Source organism: Callospermophilus lateralis, chromosome 11, assembly GCF_048772815.1.
Source record: "Callospermophilus lateralis isolate mCalLat2 chromosome 11, mCalLat2.hap1, whole genome shotgun sequence".
Taxonomy (NCBI): domain Eukaryota; kingdom Metazoa; phylum Chordata; class Mammalia; order Rodentia; family Sciuridae; genus Callospermophilus; species Callospermophilus lateralis.
In genome coordinates, this window is record NC_135315.1 from 59,007,942 (window position 1) to 59,032,041 (window position 24,100).

At 49.4% G+C, this 24,100-nt stretch overlaps 1 protein-coding gene across 1 annotated transcript in view; it reads left to right on the forward strand.

Moving 5' to 3' along the window:
• The first annotated feature begins 312 nt into the window (after window positions 1-312).
• The window catches only part of Lrrc75a (leucine rich repeat containing 75A), a 39,466-nt gene continuing 15,678 nt past the window's right edge, over window positions 313-24,100 (forward strand). The window contains exon 1 of the mRNA XM_076870038.1: window positions 313-735. Coding sequence (XP_076726153.1) covers window positions 490-735 — 246 coding nt within the window. The 5' untranslated portion in view covers window positions 313-489. The remainder of the gene's footprint in view (window positions 736-24,100) is intronic.

The following is a 24,100-nucleotide window of genomic DNA, read 5'->3' on the forward strand; positions in this document are numbered from 1 at the left end:
TGACCCTGCAGCCTGCCCGCCGCCTGCCCGTCGCCTTCGCCACAGCGCCACGACCCCGGGAGGCGCAGTGCGGCGGCCGCCAGGGGGAGCAGTGCCAGGGAGGGAAATGCAGGGAGGAGGCGCCCGGCCACCCCGAGCTCCGAGCCCAGCGGCGGGAAGGAGCTAGAGCGAGTCAGGGAGGAGGCGCGCGGCGGCGCGTAGCCCCGGCGCGGGGGCGGAAGCCGGGGGCGGGGCGGGCCCGGCCGGGCCGGGGCGGGGCCCGCGGGCTGGTGGCGAGCGCCCGGGGAGCGCGCCCGGGAGCGAGGAGGGAGGAGCGAGGGGAGCGCGGGCAGCCGCCCGCCCCCGCCCCCGCGCCGCCCGCACGCAACAGTTCCCCCAAAGTTGCAGTCCGGGAGGCGGGCGCGCTGGGGCAGCCGAGGGGCGGGCAGTCGGCTGGGTACGCGGCCTCGCGGCCCAGCGTGAACAGTCCCGGCGAACGGCGGCGGCGGCATGGGCACCCGGCAAACCAAGGGCAGCCTGGCGGAGAGGGCCAGCCCCGGCGCGGCTCCCGGCCCCCGCCGGGAACGGCCAGACTTCTGGGCGTCGCTGCTGCTGCGCGCCGGGGACAAGGCGGGGCGCGCCGGCGCTGGGCTGCCCCCCTACCACCGGCGCGTCGGCATGGTCCAGGAGCTGCTGCGGATGGTGCGCCAGGGACGGCGGGAGGAGGCGGGGACGCTGCTGCAGCACCTGCGCCAGGTGAGCGCGGGGAGGGGGTCGGAGGGCGAGCGGGTCCCAGGAGTGCCCCGCCCCTTCCCGGGGACGCCCGGAGCTGCGAGGGGCACCGCCCAGGATCCCCCTTGAGCGAGGATGGGGGCCCGCCTGGCAGCAGGTGCCTCGGTGCTCCAGCTGAATTTGGGGCCTCAGGGTAGGGTAGAGGAAAGCTGGCCGGGTGAGGCCAGCTGAAGTGAACCTGTTGGACCAATGTTTGTTTCCGCTTATTTCCTCCGCAGATCTCCAGGGATAGTTAGTGGGAGGGGATGCAGGGGTGCGTGCCTGGTCTGGTCCAGGGCTCTTTTCTTTCTCTCTACCCACTGGTCATCACCCTCTGCCAAGGGTCCTCGAGGAATGCACAATTGTCTGCTGATCCTCACCTGCTGCCTACTGAGGAGGAGTCCAAGGGCATGGCCCTAGGACTAATAAGACACCGGTCCCTAGGTTGTTTACCTACCTGAATTGTGGTTCAAGAATTTCATCTCCCCCTCGTTTGATAGGTCCTCAGGAATGAGCGCTTGTCAAAAGTCTAAAGCCTGTAGACACAGGAGCTAGGTTTGGTGTACTGGCCAGCAGGAACTTCAGGAGGCTGCTGGACTCTGCCTTCAGCCTGGTCCTGTCTCACTGGTTAGGGACAGTTCTGCAGATCTGGCTAGTTCCCTCTGTTTGGGGGCTGCCCTGGGCTTGATGGTGTCACCTCTTTGGCTTGTTTTTCTTTCTCATTTCTTTTTGAGGAAAGGGGTGGCCTATGCTATGGATTTTGGTGCGTGGGAGAGAGGCAGGAGGATGCAAAGCTGTCCTGTGAATCCAAACAGGTTGTCTTGACCTGGCCTCCAGGGGTAAACATGTCCAAGCCCCATATTCCTGCTAGATTGACCCCAGTAGAGATGCATATGGGAGAGGGGGAACCTCAGGTGACCTTTGTGAGATCCTCCCATTACTGATGAAAGAGGCTATGGGAGCGTCTTCTTGGGAGGAAGATCCAGTCAGATCCACATCTCTCCTGGATTCCGTAGCACCCCTGCCCCCCACACACACACACACACATTTTTATATCTGGTGAAGTGTTACCCTGGAGTGTGTGTTCCCAAGGCATGCACTGCACAAAGAAAGGGAAGCAGTGTTTTGGGGACTTGGGAAAACATGAGGCTTCTACCGTTGCCTCTGCTTTTCCAAACAACATCCAGAAAGATGACCCAGACACTGCTGGATCCGCAGGTGCCTTCCCTAAATTGAATCATCAAAGAAAGATGACATTCCATACCACTTAACTTCAGCGGCAGCTATTTCTCTTTGTCTTCTGAATTGGAAATCTACATAAGGCCTTTATGGTAACTCTTTCATTTCAAACAGAATAATGGATTTTCCAGACCAGCATATCTCATTTGCACACTAGACAGTAAGAAGGCTTTACTGATCACGTGCTGTTCCCTGGTCGTGGGAGGGATGCTTTGGGAGATCCACAAACCCTTCTTAGGGGTTAAGAGAACAAAGTGAAGCCAACATCTTCAAGCTCCAGTTGGAGGCCCACAGCGGGAGGCTAGACTCAGTCTGCAGATTTGGGCTTCCCAGTGCTCCCAGGGTCCTTGACAAGGAGCACTTCCTCTGCATGTGGGTCTTACTGGTCTGCTGTCACCCTCAGTGGCAGGACTGGGAGGGCTGATGGAGGAAAGTAGGGGTTAATCAGACTTCCCCTCTTTTCTGGGGCTCCCTTGACCTCTGGCTGATGGATGAGGGGTGTGGGTCTAGAGGGATGCCCCACGTTGCCTGGAATGTAGGGATCAGGACACCTCCAGGAAATGGTAAATGGGCCCTGAGCAGTGTGGGAGGAGAGCCCAGCAGTATCCAAATGTCCATGACAAATGAAAGGGGGTTTTCTAGGGCTCTGAGACCCACGGGAGTAATGTCCTGCTGAATTTGTGCTGCACACTGAAGTGGCTCTTTCTCTCAAATTGTATTTCATTTCCAATTTCCTCCTCTAATCTGGAGGTACTGATGTTCAGAAAGGGATGATCAGTCAGTGAGAGACGTGAAAATGCGCAGGATCTCTAGGGTCAGACCAGGGAGAACTTGTTCTTAGCACAGTAGGCAGAGATGGGGTTCACACAGTGCAGGGTGCTCAGTCCCTCCAGGATGCTGTCTGGGATCTTGAGGAACAGGGTCAGGGAGCCACAGCAGCCAGAACAGTGATGATCACCCCATTTGTATAACATGTTCTCCTGTGTTTGATAACGTGTTTGGTGGCCAAACGTGTGTATGTTCAGAGCATGCACAGAGTTGGAAGGGACTCGGGTCCTTAATACCTGTGGTTCTCAACCTCTTTTGAGTCCTTCCTTTTTTTTTTTTTTTTAGTGGGGGGAGGGGAGCAGTAATTGGAGATTGGACTCAGGGGCACTTTATCACTAAGCTTATCCCCAATCCTTTTTATTTTTTACTTTGAGACATGGCCTCACTAAGTTGTTGAGGCTGGTCTTGAACTTATGATCCTCCTGCCTCAGCCTCCCAAGATGCTGAGAATATGCATGCGTCACCACATCTGGCTGGGTCCTTGATCTTCCTAAGACCCTAGAAAAGCTATACATACTCTTCCTAAACACATGCACCTCCATACACACAGTCCTGAAAGGAATTTCAGAGGGTTCCCAGAGATCCTAAAGACGGTCTACAGAGCCTAAATTCCAACTCACTGCTCCAGTCTGATAGCTCCACTCCTCCTGTTGTGTGATTTGCTTCAGATGGGGGATATAGAAGCAGGGACTCAGAACCCTGTGTGGAAATTCAAGATGGGCTGATGGATCGTGGCTGCCAGTGCCATCCCTGAATGCCCCTCTTTTATGTCTAGGATTTGAAGAATGCTTCTTTGCTTGAAGTCTTTCCAGCTTGCCGCTTGCTGGAAAGGTATCAGGAAGCCTTTCTCAGAATTCAAGGGTGCAGGCAGGAGGCCAATTAGAGAGCAATCCCCTTCCCTTTAGGTGTAGTGTAATTTGAGAAGAGCTTGGGGCCAGGGATCAAGCCTAGGTGACTTAGTCTGCTGTAACCTCAGACCCACTGATAACCTCTCTGTGCTTTCTTATCTCCCAAAAAAGGGGTATCTGGGGTACTGATCAGATCAAATGCTAAAAAGTATGTGAAATTATGTTGACACTACCAGTCAAGACATATTCTGAGCCAGATGCAATAGCACGCATAGAAACCCAGTTACTTGGGAGTGTGAGCCAGAAGATTAGAAATTTGCTACTAACCTAGGCAACTTAGTGAAACTCTGTCTCAAAAAATAAAAAACTGGGGGCTGAGGCTGTAGCTCAGTGGTAGAGCGCCTGCCTCACACATGTGAGGCACTGGGTTCAATCCTCAGCACCATATAAAAATCAATAAAGATATTGTGTCCAAGTACAACTAAAAATATATTTTAAAAAATAAAATTAAATTAAAAACTTAAAAACAGACTGCAGATGTAGCTCAGTGGTAGAGCACTTGCCTAGCATGGGTGAGGCCATAATTTTAATCCCCAGCACTGCAATAAATAAATAAGACATGTTTTCACAGCAACCATAATAAGAAATAGGAAAGTGAGGCTGGGCCTATGGCTCCACAGTAGTGTACTTGCCTGGCATGTGTGAGGCACTGGGTTCGATTCTCAGCACCACACATAAGTAAAATAAAGGTCTATCAACAACTAAAAAATATATATTTTTTTTTTTAAAAAAAGAAATAAGAAATAGGAGAATCTTCCCTACTTGGGATATAGCTAGGCTAGAGACAGGGTTATGGCATCCTTTCCTTTCTGAGAAGTTTCTGAATTCTCTCTACCTGGTCAAGGTTTAGTATGGATCAGAAGTTTGGAAATGGTCTGGAGATTTCTCATGGGGACAAAAAGAAGCTACTTTGGAGAGAAAGTCCATTCCAATCCTGTTCCCTATGGCTGGGTCTCAGGCTTGCCATCTCTAAGGAGTTTTGGGGAAAGAAATGACCTTCTGCCATGGAGAGAAGGTGAAGAGCTAGGCTCCTGGAAGATGGGGTATCATCTCATCAGCCCATCAGTTTCTCTTCAATCCCCCAAATTCCACACTGGGAACACCACTGTTGAATTCTTCATGGAACACCAGAATAAGAGGTCTGTTGCCCTCTGTCACCGGTTGCCCATCTCTACATGTTCACCAGCATCCCTACTAGGTTGGTCAGCTTTCTGTTAGTGTGACAAAATATCTGAGATCACTAACTTATAAGGAGGAAGGTTTACTTGGTCTCACAGTTTCAGAGGTTTCAGGCCATAATTACAGGGCCCCATTGCCATTGGGCCATAATGAGGCAGAACATCATGGCAGGGAGCATAAGGCAGAGGAAGCTGCTCACCTCTTTTTGTCAGCCTGAAGCAAAGAGACACAGGAAAGCTTCAGAACAATTGCACTGTCCCCTTTAAGGACATGTAGCCAGTGATTGGAAGACCCCCAATAAGCCCTACCTCTTAAAGGTTATACCGCTTCCCAGTAGAGCCATGTAACACTAATCTAAGGCATTGCACCTACTTTTCCATAAAGAGAATGTGATTGGTTTGGTTTACTGTCAATATAGCGCACCTCTCCTGGGCAAAGCTGTTCCAGTACTAGCCTGCCCGGCCTCACCCAGCAGTGTGGTTTGGACTGGAATTCCTGATGCTGTCTGCTGTCCAGGATAGCTAAGCTGGCTTTACTCTGTGCTTGAGAGCAAGAGCCACATCAGCCAAAGCGAAAAAGAATCACCCAGGACTTCAATGTCGTGCATGTCCTAAGAGGAGTGAAAAATGGAGGCCCTCTGGTGACTCCAGGTCTCTCCTACCTAGAGATAGAAAGATTAGCAGGATGACCTTTAGAGGTGACCTTTTTCCTCCTACACCCTGGCTAAGAAAATCTCTATAGGTGAGTTGGTTGGAAGGCCACCAGTCACTGAGCAGGGAAGTCTCCACTATTGGCCTTGCCCTTATTCTTCCTCCACCTTAGAGTGCATTTCCTACTTCTGTTTAGGTACTACCACCCTGGGTGTCATTTAATCATCTATACACAGTCTTTCCCCTGCTGACCATTAAAGTCTTGTGCTTCCTGAGGATGTAGACCCGGCACCACCATTGACCATGGAATAATATGGAAAACCTGCAGTCTTGGGATTTTCCTTAGTAAGTCTGTGCTCTGTGAAGATGTGTACACACGTCTCCCACCACTGCCATTGTGAAAGTGTTTGGGTGACCTAGCTACTGCTGTGGATCTGAATGCTGATTTACCTGGGTGTTGTTACTATCATGAGATTCTGTGTTTGCTTTCCAAGTAGCTTGATTTCTGGGAGTGATATCTGCGGGGCCTGGTTGTTCCTGGCAGCCTGCCAGGCAGTGGTGTTCTTGGAGAGAGGAGTGGCATGGTGCCTGGCCTTGGTGGCACTGCAGGATTCCATCTGGCAGGTGCAGTCTGGGGCCTGTGGTGAGGTGGCAGGAGAGAAAGGGAGCCTGGTGGAAGAACCGGCCTCTACCTTCCTGATCTGTTCCTGTGCTGAATCATATGTGTTCCCTCCACAAAGGAATCTTCCTTTTTAAAATTCACCGCTCTCTGACTGAGCTGAATCCAGACATTTCCAATGATAAAGATACGGAAGGATTCTGAGGTCAGGGCCTGCTTTATTGGTTTCCAAGGCTCCAGGGACATCAGCCAGGGACCTGGCAGTCTCTGTAGTGACCATGCATGATCACAGGGCCTGTGACTGGGCCGATTATCCTGGCTTCAGAGCCTGGTGGGGCAGGGGTGGAGGTCTTTTTTCTGAAACAAATACCACCACCTCAGAAAGGACCAGAAACTGATTTGTCATTTCTCTTCAGCCTCTGCCTGTGGATGTCCAGGGTGGTGCGCAGCCTCTCTCCTATCTTCTCCAGTGTCATTTCATTTCTAGGTTTGCTTTCTTGGGGCAGAGGTCATAGATCAGGTACTTGGTACATGGTCAGTATTCAAGAAATCCTTACAGACTAGATTTTAAATGTCTCCTCAGCCACACTTCTGCTGGCCTCTGTCCCTGGAGAATCCAGCTCAGGAGCCAGCTGTGTTTGGATCAGACTTAAGTGTTTCCACCCTGAGCACAAGCCAGGGTAGCTCTCCCACACCTGCAGGTCCAGGGGTCTCCCTACTCCCATGCTCAGGTGCCAGCGTCTTCTCCTACATCCTACCACCTTCTGCAGGCAAGAGGCTCCTTGCCAAAGGCTTCCCCACCTGACTTGTGTCTCTCTCCAGCTTCCCCATCAGGATGCCCAAGCTGTGCAGTCAGCATTGGAGGAGATCCCCTCCCTGAAATGGAGATCTTCAGACAGCCCTGTGGTGTCACATGAGAAAACACACACACACACACACACACACACACATATTTACACACATGCTCCATACCCTGGCTCGTCCTGTCCGTGTTCTTGCCATTCACCTTTGTCTCCTCAGGCTGCTATAACAAAACACCAGAGAATGGCTTATCAATAACAGAAATTGAGGGCTTGGGGCTGGGGCTCAGCGGTAGCACACTTGCCTGGCATGTGTGAGGCACTGGGTTCGGTTCTCAGCACCGCATATAAATAAATAAAATAAAGGTCTATCAACAACTTTAAAAAAATAACAAAAATTTATTTCTCACAATCTAGAGCCTGGAAGTCCAAGATCAAGGTGGCATTGGCAGATTTAACACTTGGTGAGGGCCCCGTGTTCTGTTTCATAGACGGTGCCTTCTTGAGTGTTCTCACCTGGGAAGGAGTAAAGGTCTCCCTGGGGCCTCTTTTTGTAAAGACCCTGAACCCATTCTGAGGGCTCATGACCTTATCACCTTCAAAGGCCCTATTTCCTAATACTCTTACCTGAGAGGTTAGGACTTCAACATACAAACTTGAAGGGGAAGGGCCACAAACACTGAGATCTTCCACTGTCTTGTCCTCTTCTGCTGAGAGAAACTGGCAAGGTTGGGGGATGGGCCCCGTTATCTAGAACAGTGCATTCAATTGCTGTATCTGGGGCTCACCACTACTAGAAGAGACCTTGGCACGCCAAGCAGGGGTGGAGTCCCCTTTTTACAGCGCCTGCTCTCCTCCCCACCACACCCACCCTGGCCCTGAGCAGTGCCCACGTGGCTCCCTGGGAGCATTTCCCAGCTCTTTTTTTTTGTTGTTGTTGTTTTTTTACTTTTATTAGCTCAGACTCCTGGCTGCTGCGGCCATATGGAGTTCTGCCGACAGCTGCTGCTCAAAGGGATGTGGCATTTTGATGTTTCTAACTTTATCTTAACGAGGGTAGACAGAGGAGTCCAGCTGAGAGTGGAGAGTACCCGAGTATATTTGCCTGCAGAGGTGGTCTCACTGGGCCTGAACCCCATGTGCTATGATTTGACTGTGTCCCGCAGAAGTCCAAATTCATACATTGATGATATACGGAGGCATAGCTTTCGGAACTAATTAGGATTAAATGAGGTCATCGGGATGGGGCCCTATCATGGAACCAGTAGCTTTATAAGAAGAAAGAACCTGAGCTGACACACACACTTGCTCTGCCTTGCTCTGCCATGTTATAATGCAGCATGGGGCCCTCACCAGATGCTAGCACCATGCTCTTAGACTTCCTGGCCTCTAGAACTGTGAGCTAAGTAAATTTCTATTCATTATAAATATCCTATCTCAGACATTTTGTTATAGTGGCAGAAAACAGAATGAAACAATATATCTAGCTCCAGAGCCTGCTTTATCCTCAGTAACCATCGTTCTGCCTCAGCCCTCCCGCTTTCTGTGTCTTCTCTATGTGACTCTGTGTGTCTTTCCCTTAACTGAGTGAGAGGCCAACTTTTAAAAAATGTCTCGTTGATCTGCCAGAGCTTGATTGGGCTCCCTTTGTACCCCTTCTAGCCCCTGCAAACAAGAAATTAGGGACTAAGACCTGTGAGAACTGGAAAGAGTTGTAGGTAGTGGAGGAAGAGGCCCCAGCTCATAGTGTTAGCCCACACCTTGGGCAGGATGGTGGACATTGGAAACCCTGTGTGTGTGGCTTTCTGGTCCATGGAGTGTTTTTTCATGTTTGTTTTGCTTCCTGAATCGTTTCATGAGGTTAGTACAATATTATTTAAAATGCAAATAGCGGTAGGTTTTACTGTTATAAAAACAATGTACAATCACTATAAAAAACAAGAAAATATTGAGGAGCCGAAAAACATCATATGAATTAATTCATTTATTCAACAATCAAGTGTCTTTACTTCTAGGTACAGTTCTAGGCAACTGGGATTGCAACAAGCAATCCAGTGGGAAAGACTGGGTCCCACAGTAACAACGGTGCCCCTGCCTCACTGGGGAAAGGTGGAGACCCAAGAGACCAGGAGCGTTCAAGTGAGAGCTCTGTGTCATGGCTGCCTTCACTGGGGATCAGAGCCCACAGTTCTAGGCCAAAGTGCTTATTTGTAGAAGGGGTCAGAGGAGCAGGTAGTGCCCCCTCAGTGATAGCCGTCACAGGTTGGATTCCAGCTCTTGACTCAGACCACTGATTCAGAGTAGCCAGGGACATACACAGGCACAGGGCACACAGGACACACTGGCTGCTGTGCAAACCCCACCTCCAGAGGGCTCAAAAGTGGACAGGGTGCCAGGCCCAGGAGCTGCTAGGAGCTGAGCCTGCCCTAATTGGCAGTTGGGCTTTGCATGCATCACCTGCCCTGCCAGGCCCCTCTCAGCAGCCCTAGTTGCAGAGGCCTGTCCACTGGTCCTTCCCACTACCCTTAGCCCAGGCTTCTGCCAGATCTCAGCAGGGCCCTGCAGGAAGCATCTCCACCTACCTTTGGGCCCCTGCTCTGCCCCTTCGAGGACTCTTCCCTGGCTCCCAGCTACTGTTTCTTCAGAGCCACCACCCACAGCTACAGCCTGCTCAGGGAGGCTCACACGACACTCCCCTCCCACAGAGGAGCATCAGGCAAGGGATAGGACCCCCAGGGGAGCCCCAGAAGCCCTCCCATCTCAAGCACACTGTGCACCTTCAGAGAGCCAGCACTTCCTGCCCAGGAATTCAGCAAGCCGTCACCCTATAACCCAGTCCTCATGTCTGTCCATGTAGTCAGTGCTTCCCAGAGCTCTGGGCTCAGGCCCCAGATGACAAAGAGGGACAAGATGGGACAGGATTCCCTCCCATGGTGCTGTGGGCAGGGAGAGGAGCCTGCCTCACACCTAGGCATCACACATAGGGTTCTCACCCTGGACCTATCCAGCCAGTCCAGTACCTGCATAGGTCTGGTCACAGCATACTAGGCAGCTCCATCCTCACACTTGCTCACTAATATCTGAGAGAGCATGAAAGTCAAGTCCCACCTGGTACCAGGTTCAGGGTCCAGTCTGATGTGCTACTTGACCAGTTTTGGACATCGTGGTCTCACTGGCTCACTGTGGCAGTGGTCCTGGATCCCTGCCACCAGAGAATGGGTAGAGCTGGGGTTTTAATGTCCTGAGAGGTTCAAGGGGCCTGGATCTGTTCCTTCACTCTCCCTGGAGGAAATGGAGGGAGGGAAAGGGGTTCCCTCGGCTCCTATGGCCTGCTACAGTCATAGTCTGGATGTTCAGCAGAGGTGCAGACAGCCCAGAGAGAAATCAGAGCCATCACAGAGTCACACAGTACAGGCCAGGACCCAGCCTCCTGAGCCACTAGGTCATCCAGTGATGCCTGGAGAAGTACTGGAAGTCCCAGTCTGTCCTAGTGAGTAACTCAGTGTTTTCTGAGCGTCCTTGAGTTGGGACAAGTAGCTTGGGTTCCCTCCTCAGGGACAAGGTGGAGGAAGGGCTCTGGGTCACAGAGGATCCTTCACTGTTGCAGGAGCTGGTAGCAGTAGGAGAGGGGAGAGGTGGGGAATATCATTACACGGAACACATTTTGTAAGTGATGCTTTTTTTTTTTTTTAACAGTTTGGGGATTTTTTTTTAATTAATTAATTAATTAGTTCTAATTAGGTATATATGACAGTAGAATGCATTTTGATTCATTGTACGCAATTGCTGGACACATTTTCATTTCCCTGGTTGTATACAATGTAGCATCGCACCATATGTGCAGACATAGGCCTACCTAGGGTAGTGAAGTCCATCTCATTCCACCATCTTCCCTGACCCCTTCCCCCCTCTCCCTCCCCTTTGCCCAATCAAAGTTCTTCCATATTTCCCATCCCCCCACACACCTCCCCATTATGGATCAGCATCCACTTATCAGAACATTCAGCCTTCGGGTTTTGGGGATTGGCTTTACTTCGCTTAGCATAATATTGGGGTTTGTTTCTTCAGTTTTTGTTTCTTGTTTTTCCTGGTACTGGGGAGGGAACCAGAGCTTCTCATATCTGGGCAAGCACTCTGCCACTGAGCTACATCCCATCCCCAAAAGTTTGTTGTTGTTGTTGTTGTTGTTGTTGTTGTTGTTTAAAGTAAGACATTGAGACACTGGCAGCTGAGATGATGAACTAACTTTGGAGGAAGCAGAATTTCATAAGTTCATGGCCTCCACATTAGAGCTTGGCTCCTCAGCTCCTGGCAACCCCTGAAGATACAGAGGTCATTCATGAGTGGATGCAGGTCACCCAAGGTTTGCATCAACTTGGTGTCTTTCAGTGAGATATAGAGAAGCTTCTAGCCCATACAATGTGTTTGTAAGAAGTAGAAGCCTCTCTTTGGGCACAACCCCATCCAGATGACCTTGTGCACAACTCTACTGGCCAACCTTGGTGAGAGTGTGCAGAAACTTCAAGAGTCTTTATCAGCTGAGGCTGGTCAGAAACCTTACTCTTTCTCAGCAGAATGGTGAAATGCCAGCCAGAATCTGACTTAATGACTCATGGCTTGATGTTTGCCCTCCTCCTCCTGAATTAAAGCTAAAGTAATTGGGCATCTTCTAGAAGGTTCCAGCTCAATACTCCCACTTCTCTATAGGGTGTCAGACAGAATCAAGGACACCTAAGTGGGTCCAAAGTCAGGCCCAGGAGCACCACATCATAAGCAGGAGCATCATGATGGCCTTCTTCAAGGCTTCCAGGGGCTCAGGATCCACCCCCCACCTGGCTTCCCAGACTTTTTGAATTCCCACCTTGAACAGTACTGAGGGAGTAAGGTCTGGATACTCCACTCCCGAGTAAATGATGTCCACTTCTCCAGACTCATTGACTCCAGTTGATGTGTAGTTTTTCCTGGGATGAACCGGGTCTTCTGAACCTTTCATTATTCTCAGCTACAGACCTGGGTTTTCCATGTGCTTCTGGAGTTGTGAAGTTTTGGAGTAAAAGCAGTGTCAGGCAGCATCCTGACCTATGGGTTTCCAGACCACTGCAGGCTCTGGAGACCACTGGGAACTCAGAGGTGGGGTTGGTTTGGGATATGGAAACTCAGAGACATGAAAGAATCTCTTTCAAGAATCCCCCCGCTCTCCAGAATTGGCTTGCTACTTGAAAATTGGCCCCCTTGGGCAGGGTAAAAATAATAGAAATGGTTTTGGTGTAGGACATCTCAGAAAGGATGGTTCAGGAGTGAGGACCTAAAGAGAGTCGTCTAAGGGCAGTGGGAGGGATGAGGACAGGGACAAGCCTGGAAAGGAGAGAACTGAATTATAGAAATTGTTCTAGGCGTTTCCTCCTTTGTGGTGTGCATGCTGGGAAAGTGCTCTACCTCTGAGCTACACCCCCAGCCCCCTGGAAGTTATTCTAGAAAACTGGCAAGAGACCCAAAGGAAACCCAGAGGAGCCAGGGCAGCCCTGTGGGAGTAGAGAGCAGGTGTGGAGCAGGGCTTTTCTGACATGTTCTACCTGGGCTGTGCTCCTGGGGAAGATTCCACGTGGGAGTGCTCTGGGAGGACCCAGGGATGCTGGTGGAACCACTGAGACTTTGCTGGATCTGTGGCCCTGGCCCTTTCACCTCTCCCCTCTCTGGACATACTCAGTGACCTCCCAGAAACCAGGCAAAGGCCCCTCCTTTCCCCAGGGACACCACCCCATCCCCTCCGTCACAGCCTTGGTGGTTCACAGATTTCTGCTAACAGGCACTGGCCCCTGTCCTCTCCGCCTACAAGGAGAAGGAGAATCTGAGGAGCAGGGGGAGATTCTGCCTGGCTGAAAGGTCCAGTCAGCATCGCAAGGGTTCCACCAACTCCTGCTCCTGAGATCTCAGAAAGTGTGTCTCCATGGCTCCTTCCCTAGGTCAGCTCTGCCTTCCACTGTCAAGGCAGCTGCTTGGTGACAGGCTGTGGAGCTCCCTGGGCACAGGCTGGGCCTCACCCTTAGATGGCAAAGGATGGTTGCCCCCTCCCTTCCTGCCTGGAGATGGGAACTGGCTGGAATGGGGCTGGATTCCTCATCTAGTGTGACTCATCTTTGCTTGCCCAGAGGGAGGGCAGTGAGAGGTCAGAGTCCAGATTCTTAGAGGTTCCCTGAGTTTGACTTTAAATCTGACCTAGAGATTTAAAGAAGTTTTTGTTTTGTCTTGGTTTGGGTTTTTTTTTTTTTTTGGTGCTGGGGATTGAACCCAGGGCCTTGTGCATGCAAGGCAAGCATTCCGCCAGCTGAGCTATATCCCCAACCCAAGACCCTTCACTCATTGTGGTGATTAATTTGTATGTCAGCTTGGCCAGGGGCTGGGGTTGTGGCTCAGTGGTAGAGCTTTGCCTGCCACGTAAGGCACTGGGTTCAATCCTCATCATCACATACAAATAAAATAAAGGTATTGTGTCCATCTACAACTAAAAATATATTTAAAAAAAAAAAAGTTGGCCATACTATAGTACCCAGTTTTGGGTCAAACACTAGATGTAGCTGTGAAGGCATTTTTTAGATGTGATGAAAATGTAAATCAATAAACTTGAAGTTTTAAAAAAGCAAATTACCTTCCTTAATATGGGTGGGCCTTGTCCAATCAGTTGAAGACCCTAAGAGAAAGAGGACCCCCCAAGGACAAAAGAATTCTGCCTCCAGGCATCTTTAGCTGCAAGACTGCAATGTCAACTCTTCCTTAGGACTCCAGCCTGCAGACCTGCTTTTGCAGATTTCAAACTTGCCAGCCCCCACAACCACGTGAGCCAATTCCTTAAAATAAATCAATTTTTCTTCCTCTCTCTCTCTCCTTCTCTCTCTCTCTCCCTCCCTCCCTCCCTCCACACACACACACACACACACACACAAACACACACACACTTTTATTGGTTTTGTTTCTTTGGAGAACCCTAATACGTTTAACTTTGAAGGGTACATGGCAAGTAAGGGGCAATTAGAAACTTCTAGAGGTTCTGGGGTCCTCCCGTCCCTACCACTTCCTCAATGTGGGAGTCAACTCTCCAGACCTCAGTTTCTCATTCTGAGAAGTGGACCGTGAAGTCTCTCCTGCTTGGAAAGCAGCTTATTGGAGAATCGGAAGGATCCTTTAAAATATTCCTCCATCTCTTTACCGTCATCTAGTAATATGATTGGACCTGAATTCACCAAGAGGGACCAAGGGACTTAAATGTCTTCACCAGAAGGTATAAACAACTGATTTGATTATTTCCCAAGCAGAGAGATTAGGAGGGCGCTGCAGGACAAAGTGCTGAGAATTCATGGAATGTAGGAGCCTGTGGACCTCAGGGACCACATGGCCTCAGCCTTTCTGTAGAATCCCAGTAGCACCAGAGGCTCTGGGAAAGCAAGGGAGGGGCTTAGAAAATGAGTCTGAGAAATGCTGCTAACAGCCACCACCCTCTCAGAGAGTCCGAAGGCACTGGAGGGCTGGGGGTGTGTAGCTGAGTGGTAAAGTGTGCGGTTAGCATGCACGAGACCCTAGGTTCCATCCCTAGCACCAAAAAAAAAAAAAAAAAAAACAACCCATACAGGAGCCGAAATGTCTAACAGGAAAAAGAAAGTGGTTATTTGTTGAATTCTTTGTGTTACATACCAATTGGTCAAGGCTCTGCTCTCTCCTGCTTTCTGCCACTCTTGGGACAAATGAGCCTTAGCAACCCTTTCATTTGTAGGTGGGGAAACTGCATTATAGAGTGGGGACTGGCCCAGGTCCACACAGTGACTTAGGGACTAACCCAGCCCTGAGCCCTGCCTGGGGTGGAGAGGAGCTGTGACCATGGAAGAGTAAACCAAATTCTCCATGCAGCCTCACAGGCTTTTCTAAGGAGAAAGCATCTTTTGTATTTGGTTGTTGCTATTGCTGTTTCCAGGATTTTAATTGAATGACACTTGGCAATGACCAGGCATCTGTTTCCACAGGCCTGTGTCACACAGAAGGTGTCATTTCTAAAGACTTCAAAGTTAAAACACAAACAACACACAGTTGTGACGCCCCTCGCTGAGCAGAGGTGCCAGATGTTGCCACGCAGCCAACTGCATCCCGCTGCCAGAGCAGGTCCTGCAAAAGCACTTGTCACCATCAAGGAGGACCATTCTGCCAGGACAGCAGGCTGCAGAAGCCTGCAAGGGCCTGTGACCTTGGAGGAACAGGAGAGTTGAGAGCTACCCCTAGGAGGACAGCAGCCCTGAGAGGGGACCAGAGAACCCCACTGCTTACCCTCATCCCTCAGCCAGGCTGGGCAAGTCCGGCCAGGGAAGTGGCTGACCTCCATCAGCAGTTTCTTGGCTTGCAGAACAGCCCTCCCTGGAAGCATCTGGCTGGCAGCAGCTGGGCTCTAATGGGCATCTCCTTGGGCACCAGACTCTCTGGTCCCCTGGGGGTGGCAGGCACTAAGGCCATCTGCCCTTGAGAGGACCTTCAAGGCTGGGACCAGGGATGGGCCACACTCACCCTGGACATGAGGAGGGTGAGGAGACCTCACCTTCAAACAGGGCTCCCGTGCACTGGGTGCTCCCTTTAGGGAGAGGGGCGTATGGTGGTTTCTCTAATTACTATTACCAGTTTGCTTTGGTGGTGCACTCACTAAGCAGCTAGCCTTGGCTCCTAACTTAATAGTCCTCCCTCTCCTGATAGGTCAGCAGTCCCACTCCCAGTGGAGGAACTGCCCTCCTGCCCTCTGCAGGGCACACCTTCATTTAGTATTCTTGGGGGTGTGTTTGTGCAAGGGCATATGCAAGGGCATGTGCATGTGCCCACAACACACAAAGGCTACTTAAAACTATGCATTCTGAGAAACACAACATGGAGTGATTCTATTTATTTGTTTACTTACTGTGCTAGGGATTGAACCCAAGGGCACTTTACCCCTGAGCTACATCTCCAGTCCTTTTTGGGCGGGTACCAGGGATTGAACTCAGGGGGGACTCAGCCATTGAGCCACATCCAGTCCTATTTTGTATTTTATTTAGAGGCAGGTTCTCACTGAGTTGCTAAGCACCTCACTGTTGCTGAGGCTGGCTTTGAACTCGCAATCCTCCTGTCTTAGTCTCCCAGAGTCACTAGATTACAGGCGTGCACCACTGCACCTGGCTTTTTTTTTCTTTTTTGCCATGCAGGATATGGAACCCACAGCCTCCTGCATCCCTGGATTCCCCCAGCCACCTGAAAGATCTTGAAATGATTTTCTAAATTTAACATCCAGGAGTCTTTTGTGTGTTTGTTTGTTTTGGGTACTGGGGACTGAACCCACCTACATAAACAAGGATGCTCTCATCTCCAGAACATTTTTTTTTTTCCAAATAAGGTCACCTTCGGGCTGGAGATGTGGCTCGGGCTGGAGATGTGGCTCAAGCGGTAGCGCGCTCGCCTGGCATGCGTGTGGCCCGGGTTCGATCCTCAGCACCACATACAAACAAAGATGTTGTGTCCGCCGATAACTGAAAAATAAATATGAAAATTCTCTCTCTCTCTCTCTCTCTCTCTCTCTCTCTCTCTCTCACTCTCTCACTCTTTCTTTAAAAAAAAAAAAAAAAAAAGGTCACCTTCACAGGGATGAGGGCATGGACCCGTCTTTGGGGGACCAGCATTTAGTTCCCTAATTCCCACATCTATTTGTTGCATTCAGTGTATTCATACCCGCTCCCCTCCGCCCCAGCATCCTCTCCCTTCCCAGTGACAAGACTCTGCCCTGCTGCCTGAGAGACCACTGTCTTCCTGAAGAAGCAAGTTTCATCTGCGACCGCCTCTTTAACTCTGAGATGCCCTGGCTTCTCTCCCTGGTGGCTTCCTCAGGCTGCGTTTCCCTAACAGCACCTGACATTTCCCTTCCTTCCCCTGGGATTCCCCTGGAAGGCAAGCTAGAATGTCACAGGGAAGGAGATGGGAGTTCAGGCCACCCAGCTGCTTCCCCGGTATTCCCCAGGCTTGTCCCTCCCTTAGGAGAAGCAGCAGCCTGGTGTTTCTAGAGCCAGGAGGAGGGGGAGCAGCTCAGTTCTGCTTCCTGCTTGCCCTCTGGACTCTAATGAATTTCCCTCTGGTGGGCTGGGTTTGATTACAGCCTCATTAAGCGGCTTTGCACATTCTCAATATTGAAGCCATCTACCTTGGCTGGTTAATATGCAGCGCTCACTGCCTCCTCCTTTCCCCGGGCTGTGTTATGGCAGAAACTGTGGAGTCACGCCCCGAGGACAGAGACAAATGCCAGCTCATTTCCCACAGGCCTCCCTTCTGGGAATGGATATGAAAACCTGGGGTTTCAAAGGGAAGGGGGGAGTTGAGGTTTAAAATAGAATGTGCCTGGCCACCCTCTGTGTGGCTTCTCCCGGTGCTCCCCTCACACACCTCAGGAGACACCTCCCCCAAAAGACGAACACTCAGAGAACACTGAAAACAAAGACAGGTGGACAGTCTGAGAGGAACCTCCCTCGCTGTCAGACAGATGGAGCCGGTCCAGGGAAGATCCAGGCTTCCCTCAGTCTGAGGATTGCACCAGTTAGAAAGCCAGGCAGCTGGCCCTGTACCACCAGGTGATGATTTGGAAATGGGAACAGTGCTGCTTCTACCCTCCCACTCTTCAGCCTCTCTCTAGCCTCTGTCTGCATCTGTTTGTTGAGAGCAGTCTCAGAAATGATCAAGCAGGAGAGGGAGAGAAGTTGATCTAAGAGGTGTGGCTGCTGCCCACACCTGTCCCGCATCCTGCCTGGCCAGTGATAAATGTCCTGGAGATACTGTGGTAGATTTCTGTGGAGTCCACTTGCATTTGTTGGAGGTCCAGGTAGGTGGTAAGATTGGCTTCTCAGTTAGCTAATGCCCCAGGCACAGCCCCAGGCTGGGCACCACAGCAAGCCAGATCCTGTAGAACTGGATTTAGCTCTTACCCAGGGAGGCGGGCATGGGGACAAGGACTGACTGACAAGGCATGGATCTCTCTCAATCTCGCCTTCTTCAAGGTTGAGCAAGTGGGGAAGGGAAGTAAAAAAAAATGGGGGTGTAGGATTAAACACCATGGAAGCCGAACCCTGACCTCTGGAATTGATTTATGGCATGATGTGGAAGAAATGAACTTTGTAGGAAAAGAACAAAAGGCCACAAAGAGAGGCCAAGCAGAGATGGAAAAGGAAAACCACAGGATGAGATGAAAAGGGAGATTAACAAGCAAATAGAATTACAAGGAAATGAAATGCTAGCAACTTGTAGTCTTTCTTGGTGGCCGTGAAAGTAGTGAGGATGCCGCGGAGTGTGAATTCAGTGGTATGGAAGGTGAACTTGAGACTCCTGAAAAAAGCACATTAATGAAAGAATATGGAAAAAAAATAAAGGCAGAGATACTGAGAGCCTACAGTTTTCCTCCTGAACACACATGCTAAATAAACTGTTTATAGCTAGAAAGACCCTAACACTGCAGGTAAATTCAAACAAACCAGATTCATCACTGAATACAGTGGCAAAATTCTTTTTAAATTTGTTTTGCAGTGCTAGGGATGGAACCCAGGGCGTCATGCATGCTAGGGAAGCACTCAACCACAGTGCCAAAATTTTAATAACTAGCCCTGTTCGAGCAACAAGGCCCCTAAACAACTTAGATCCTGTCTCAAAATGCAAATAAAACTGGATTGTATTCAGTGGCAAAGTGCCCCTGGGTCTAATCCCCAGTATCAAAAGAAAAAAAGTTTGTAACCAAGTGTAACAAGCAGGAAAAAAAAAAGAAAAATAGGCAGATACACACGCACCCTCCTATCTCAAGAAAGTATCTGTATTTGCCTACCCATCTTGGGCCCTTTTTCTTTTCTTTTTTAGTTGTAAAATACGCACAATATTAAATTTATTATTTTAACCATTTTTAGGTGTACAGTTCAGCAGTGTTAATTAAGTACATTCACATTGTGCAAGCATTCTAGAACTCGCATTTTGCACAGATAAAACTCAATACCTATTAGGCTTCGACTCGCCATTCCACCTTCTCCAGCCTCTGGCGACCACCATTCTGTCTCTGTGAGTTTGACCACTCTAGGAACCTCGTAAGTGGAACTGTGCAATGTATGTCCTTCTGTGACGCTTATTTGATTCATCATAAGGTCTTCAAGGTTCATTCACATTGTAGCATGTGTTAGAATTTCCTTCCTTTTTTAAGGTTGTGTAATTTTTTTTTTTTAAATACTGGGGATTGAAACCAGGGCCTCACACATGCTAGGCAAATGTTATACCACTGAGCTCCATCCCCAGCCGCTTGGGTTGCTTCCACCTTTTGGCTCTTGTGAGTAATACTGCTATCTTCTTTTTCTTTTTTGGCACTGGGGACTAAACAACAACTGAGAGGCACATAAATAAATAAATTAATTAAATAAAGGTATATATAAGTATATATACAAAATATATATATGTATAAAATTGCCAAGTTGTCAGTTGCCATTCAGGCGTGGGGGTGCTCACCACCACCAGCAACTTGGGAGGCTCAGTCAGGGCCAGCCTGGGCAACTTAACAAGACCCTGTTTCAAAATAAAATAAAAAATGGTTGGGAATATAACTCAGTGGTAGAGTGCCCTTGGATTCAATCCTGGGGGGGGGGGGAGAGAATCAACGGTATTATAGGCTATGTTGTATGTTGAACTGACATTCCAAAAAAAGGAATAGTGTGCTAGAACCTTCCAAGAAACAGCTAGGGTTTAGTAGCAAAGACAGCCTTCCAGGAGGAGCCTGGGATTGAAAAAGCAACTCAAGAAACAAAAATTCAACAGCCTCAAAACCTTCTGCGTTACTGAGTACCAGAGGGCAGCCAAGTAACATACAACATCCATTTGTTTTGTTTTTGTTTTTGTTTTTGTTTTTGTTTTTGTTTTTCTTGGTACTGCGGGTTGAACCCAGAGTTGCTTGACTTGTCCCCAGTCCTTTTTATTTTTTATTTTGAGACATGGACTTGATAAGTTGCTGAGGGTCTTGTTAAGATGCTGAGGCTGGCATTGAATTTGCAATCCTTCTGACTCAGCCTCTAGACTCACTGGCATATGCCACCACAGCCAGCAACATACGACATTTTGAAGAGCATTTCTGTCAAGCCAGGTTGTCTTCAGGCAAAATTTCAACATGAAGAAATTTTGACATAATCTAGAGCTCAGAAAAGAAACCATCTGTGTATTCTTTCTGGGGGGGGTGGGGCGGGGGAAGCAAGTACCCAGTGATGGATATTCCTCAGCAGTGTAGTTAGTACAAGGTAGAGGTCTGAATGTCACTGTGGGAAGGTTTTGAGGAGCAGGGAGCAGCTTTGAGCTTGCACGCTCAGTGCCAGGGATGTGTACATGTATGTGCTGACCTGAGTTCAAAATGCCAGATATGATCATCAAAAGGGTCATTTTCACATTTAAAAACTAATAACCTTAACCAAGATCTAAAATCCCCACTTATACCAAAAAAGACTAAGAAAGGAAGGGAGCTGGCCCGCAGGCAAATGTTGAAATTCCCCAGTTGACCCTCAACTAAGGTTCTAGGTCAATGCTATGGTTTATATGTAGTTTGTCCCCACCAAAACTCAAGTTGCTACAATTCCAGCTGCTCGGGAGGCTGAGGCAGGAGGACTGCAAGTTTAAAGCCAGCCTCAGCAACTTAGCGAGGCCCTAAGCAACTTAGTGAGACCCTATCTCAAAATTTAAAAAATAAAAAGAGCTAGGGTCGTAGCTCAGTGGTAGAGCACTTGTACAGCAGGTGTGAGGAACTATGTCCAATTCTCAGCACCACCTATAAATACATAAAATAAAGGTCCATTGATAACTAAAAAAAAATATTAAAGGGCAGGGCTGGGAGTGTGCCTCAGTAGGGATGTGACTCAGTGATTACATGCCCCTGGGTTCAATCCCTGGTAACCCCCCCAAAAAAAGTTGAAGTTTATCAATGTAGAAGTGTTGAGAGGTGAGGTCTTAAAGAGGGATAAATATCTTACTTGAAAGCTGGGGTAAGTTCTCTTGGGAATAGCTTAGTCCTCCCAAGGACAGTTTATCATAAAGCTCAGCTGCCTTGTCCCCTCCTCATCTCTGCCCACTCCAGCTCACAACTCTCACATGCATTCCTACCATTTGATACTGGCCACCCAATCTTGAGCTTCCCAGTCTCTAGAACCCGTAAGTGTCTTAGCTTTAATATTACCCAATCTCAGGTATCAGCTCTCCATTGTTAACCAAGTGGAAAGTCAGGGGTCCAATCCTTGGTTGATGTTGCTCCTTCTCCCAGAAACCATGTGTAGGCCTGGGTCTCTGCTGGACACCGCCCCACCCCCAGCACCACCACAAAGCTGTGTATGCCTAGATGGGGCACTTCATTGGAGAGCGGGGATAATAGGAGACTGGAGAGATGAAGTCAGCTGAGTTAGGATTGCAAGTTTGAGGCCAATGTGGGCAATTTAGCAAGACCCTGCCTCTAAAATAAAAAGGGCTAGGGATACTGCTCAGTGGTAGAGTGCCCCTGGGTTCAATCTCCAGTACTGTAATAGGAAGAAGAGGGGCATTTTTTTCATAGTCTGGGGCATCTCTAATATCCAATTTCCTTGTAGACAGTTGATTTCTCAGGCCTGCCCTCCTTAACGTTCAGTCTGTTGCAACAGATTGTCTTGGTTGCTGCGTATGAAGAAACTCTAGTGTCACACAGATTATGTCGTTGGAAAAAAAGGTCCTTTCAGAGCTGCAAAAGGGTCTGTAGAGCCCTCTTCCTGGGGTCTTTAGACCACACTTAGGGAAGTGCTGTTCTGACCTCCCAGATCAATTCCTAGTCACTTGAGAGCCTGTACCCCTGGCCCCACCATCATCTCATGCCTTCTTCTCAAGTTCCCAAAACTGATTATTCAAACTCACATCATGTGGGGCCCCACTTCCTCGAGATGCCTTGTGTGTCCATGACCAATAGGTCCAGCAGTTCAGGGAGCAGCTAATGATTCAAGGTCAGGCCACCATACCCTCTGAGCATACCTCTTGCCAGCAGTGACTCAAGGACATCCGATGATTAATAATAAGCTCCCAAACTTACTGAGAAGGAACGGTCCTTGTATGCAGTTCCTGGAGATGGTACCATTTAGACCCATAATGAAGCGGATGGGATTTGCTTCGATGCCTCATGCTTTGCCAGGGTAACCAACCTCTGCAAGGCTGGAGCATATGAGAGCCATGTCTGGATTTGATTCTTCCACTTCCCTCAAATATGAAGAAGCTAAGGCGGAGGGGAGCACAAGGGGCCCCCATGGGGCAGCATTGATGCAGACCCTAGGGGCAAAAACAGAGAGAAGCCCATCCCCTGCGGCTCCTATAGCCTCCTAAGACACCCTGAGGGTCTGGTTACCTGCTTCCCCCTCATACCCACCCTGAGGGCAGCCCCATGGGCAATAAGACTCAATGGCTTAGGGGAGGGTTACCAGAAGACACCAGGAGGCTGGAGTGGCCTCTAAGTCTTAGGACCCTGAAGTGCTCTAAAGCAACACAAGCATTCTGTGGAGCTAGACAGGTTCAAAATGAAGAAATAAAGCAATGAGATGTGCCGCAGCCATTGCCCTACCCCATTTGATGTTCCCTATTATTGTCTGCAACCTGTGGGAGCCCCACCCCAGCTGGAATACACAAGGAGTGCATTGGCTCCATCTCCCAGCATGCCATCCTGGGAGACCCTACTCCCAAAAAGCCCATCCTTCCTTCCCACCACCCCCATCAGGCAACAACTGCATGAAACCAGGCAATACTGGAAAGAGAGCCACTGGGCCACATTTATGCATATTCCTGGGTAATATGTGTGTCTTGGGATGTATCCACACCACCCAGACACACCCTCATGACCTTGAAGCCATCATGGACTTCAAGCACAATGCTGCCCATCCCACCTCTTCTGCTCTGACTCTCTTGTTTTTCTGGAAAGTTCATGCCTTTTGATTCATCCTCAGATGTATCTGTGGTCCAGAAAGGTCAAGAACTACTGCATGGGGAGAAGAGGAACCTCCCAGGCCCAGGGAGAGGAAGCAGAGGGGAATGGAGTTGGGTAGGGGAGGCTCTGGTCTCTACCAGGGGCTTTACCTATGTTACTTGGTTTGGTTTCTCTCACTGACTTGTGATGCTGGGGCAGCTGTCCCCATTAACCAGGGATAGAGGTCAAGGCAAGTTACACTTGGTTCTGCAAAGGATCTAGCTCCGGAACTTGACAAAAGCTCCTTCCCACTCAGCCATGCCTCACCTTGGTCCCTAGATCTAGGTCCCCAGAAAACTATTTTAGCAGTCAAAGAACCCGGCATAGGGCATTAGAGTTTGCCTCTCGGAAAACAAAGCTCCCACAACTGGCCTGTTGGTATTCTCATTGAAACTTGAGTGAAGCCATTATAAGGGATAGGGAACAGAGTGCCCCCAATCACTGTAGGTAGGTAGGTAGGATTTGGCCAGCATCTTCATCCCTCTGGATTCATCTAGCAGAGACTGTTCTTTCTTTCTTTTTTTTTTTTTTTTTTTTTTGAACCCAGGGCTTGACCACTGAACCACATCCCCAGCCCCTTTTTAATATTTTGAGACAGGGCCTCACTCACTGAGTTGCTGAGGCAGGATTTGAACTCACCATCCTCCTGCCTCAGTCTCCCACTGGGATTACAGGTGTGTACCTCCACGCCCAGCAAGACTGTTGTTTGCTCTTAGAGTTATCAGCCTCCAAACCACTGGGCAGCATCCCTGCCCTCCAGCACCTCCTGCCCAGCTCACTCCCAGTGGTGAATAACAGCAGATGCAAGCCTTGCAGAACAAGCCCAGACTCACCCCAGCATTCCTGAAATTGTGGACAGTTGAAGTTGTCAACCTGCCTGGGCTTCCATTTCTTCACCTGTCGATCAGGAATGATGATGTGCTGCCCACTTCCTTATAGGGATTTCTAGGAATCACATGGGGAAGATGTTTAGAAAAGTTCTAAATATGTAATCCCAGCAACTCAGAAAGGCTGAGGTAGGAGGATCTGAAGTTCAAGTCCAGGCTGGGCAACTTAGTAAGACCCTGTTTCAAAATAAAATAAGAAAGGTAAGGGATGAAACTCAG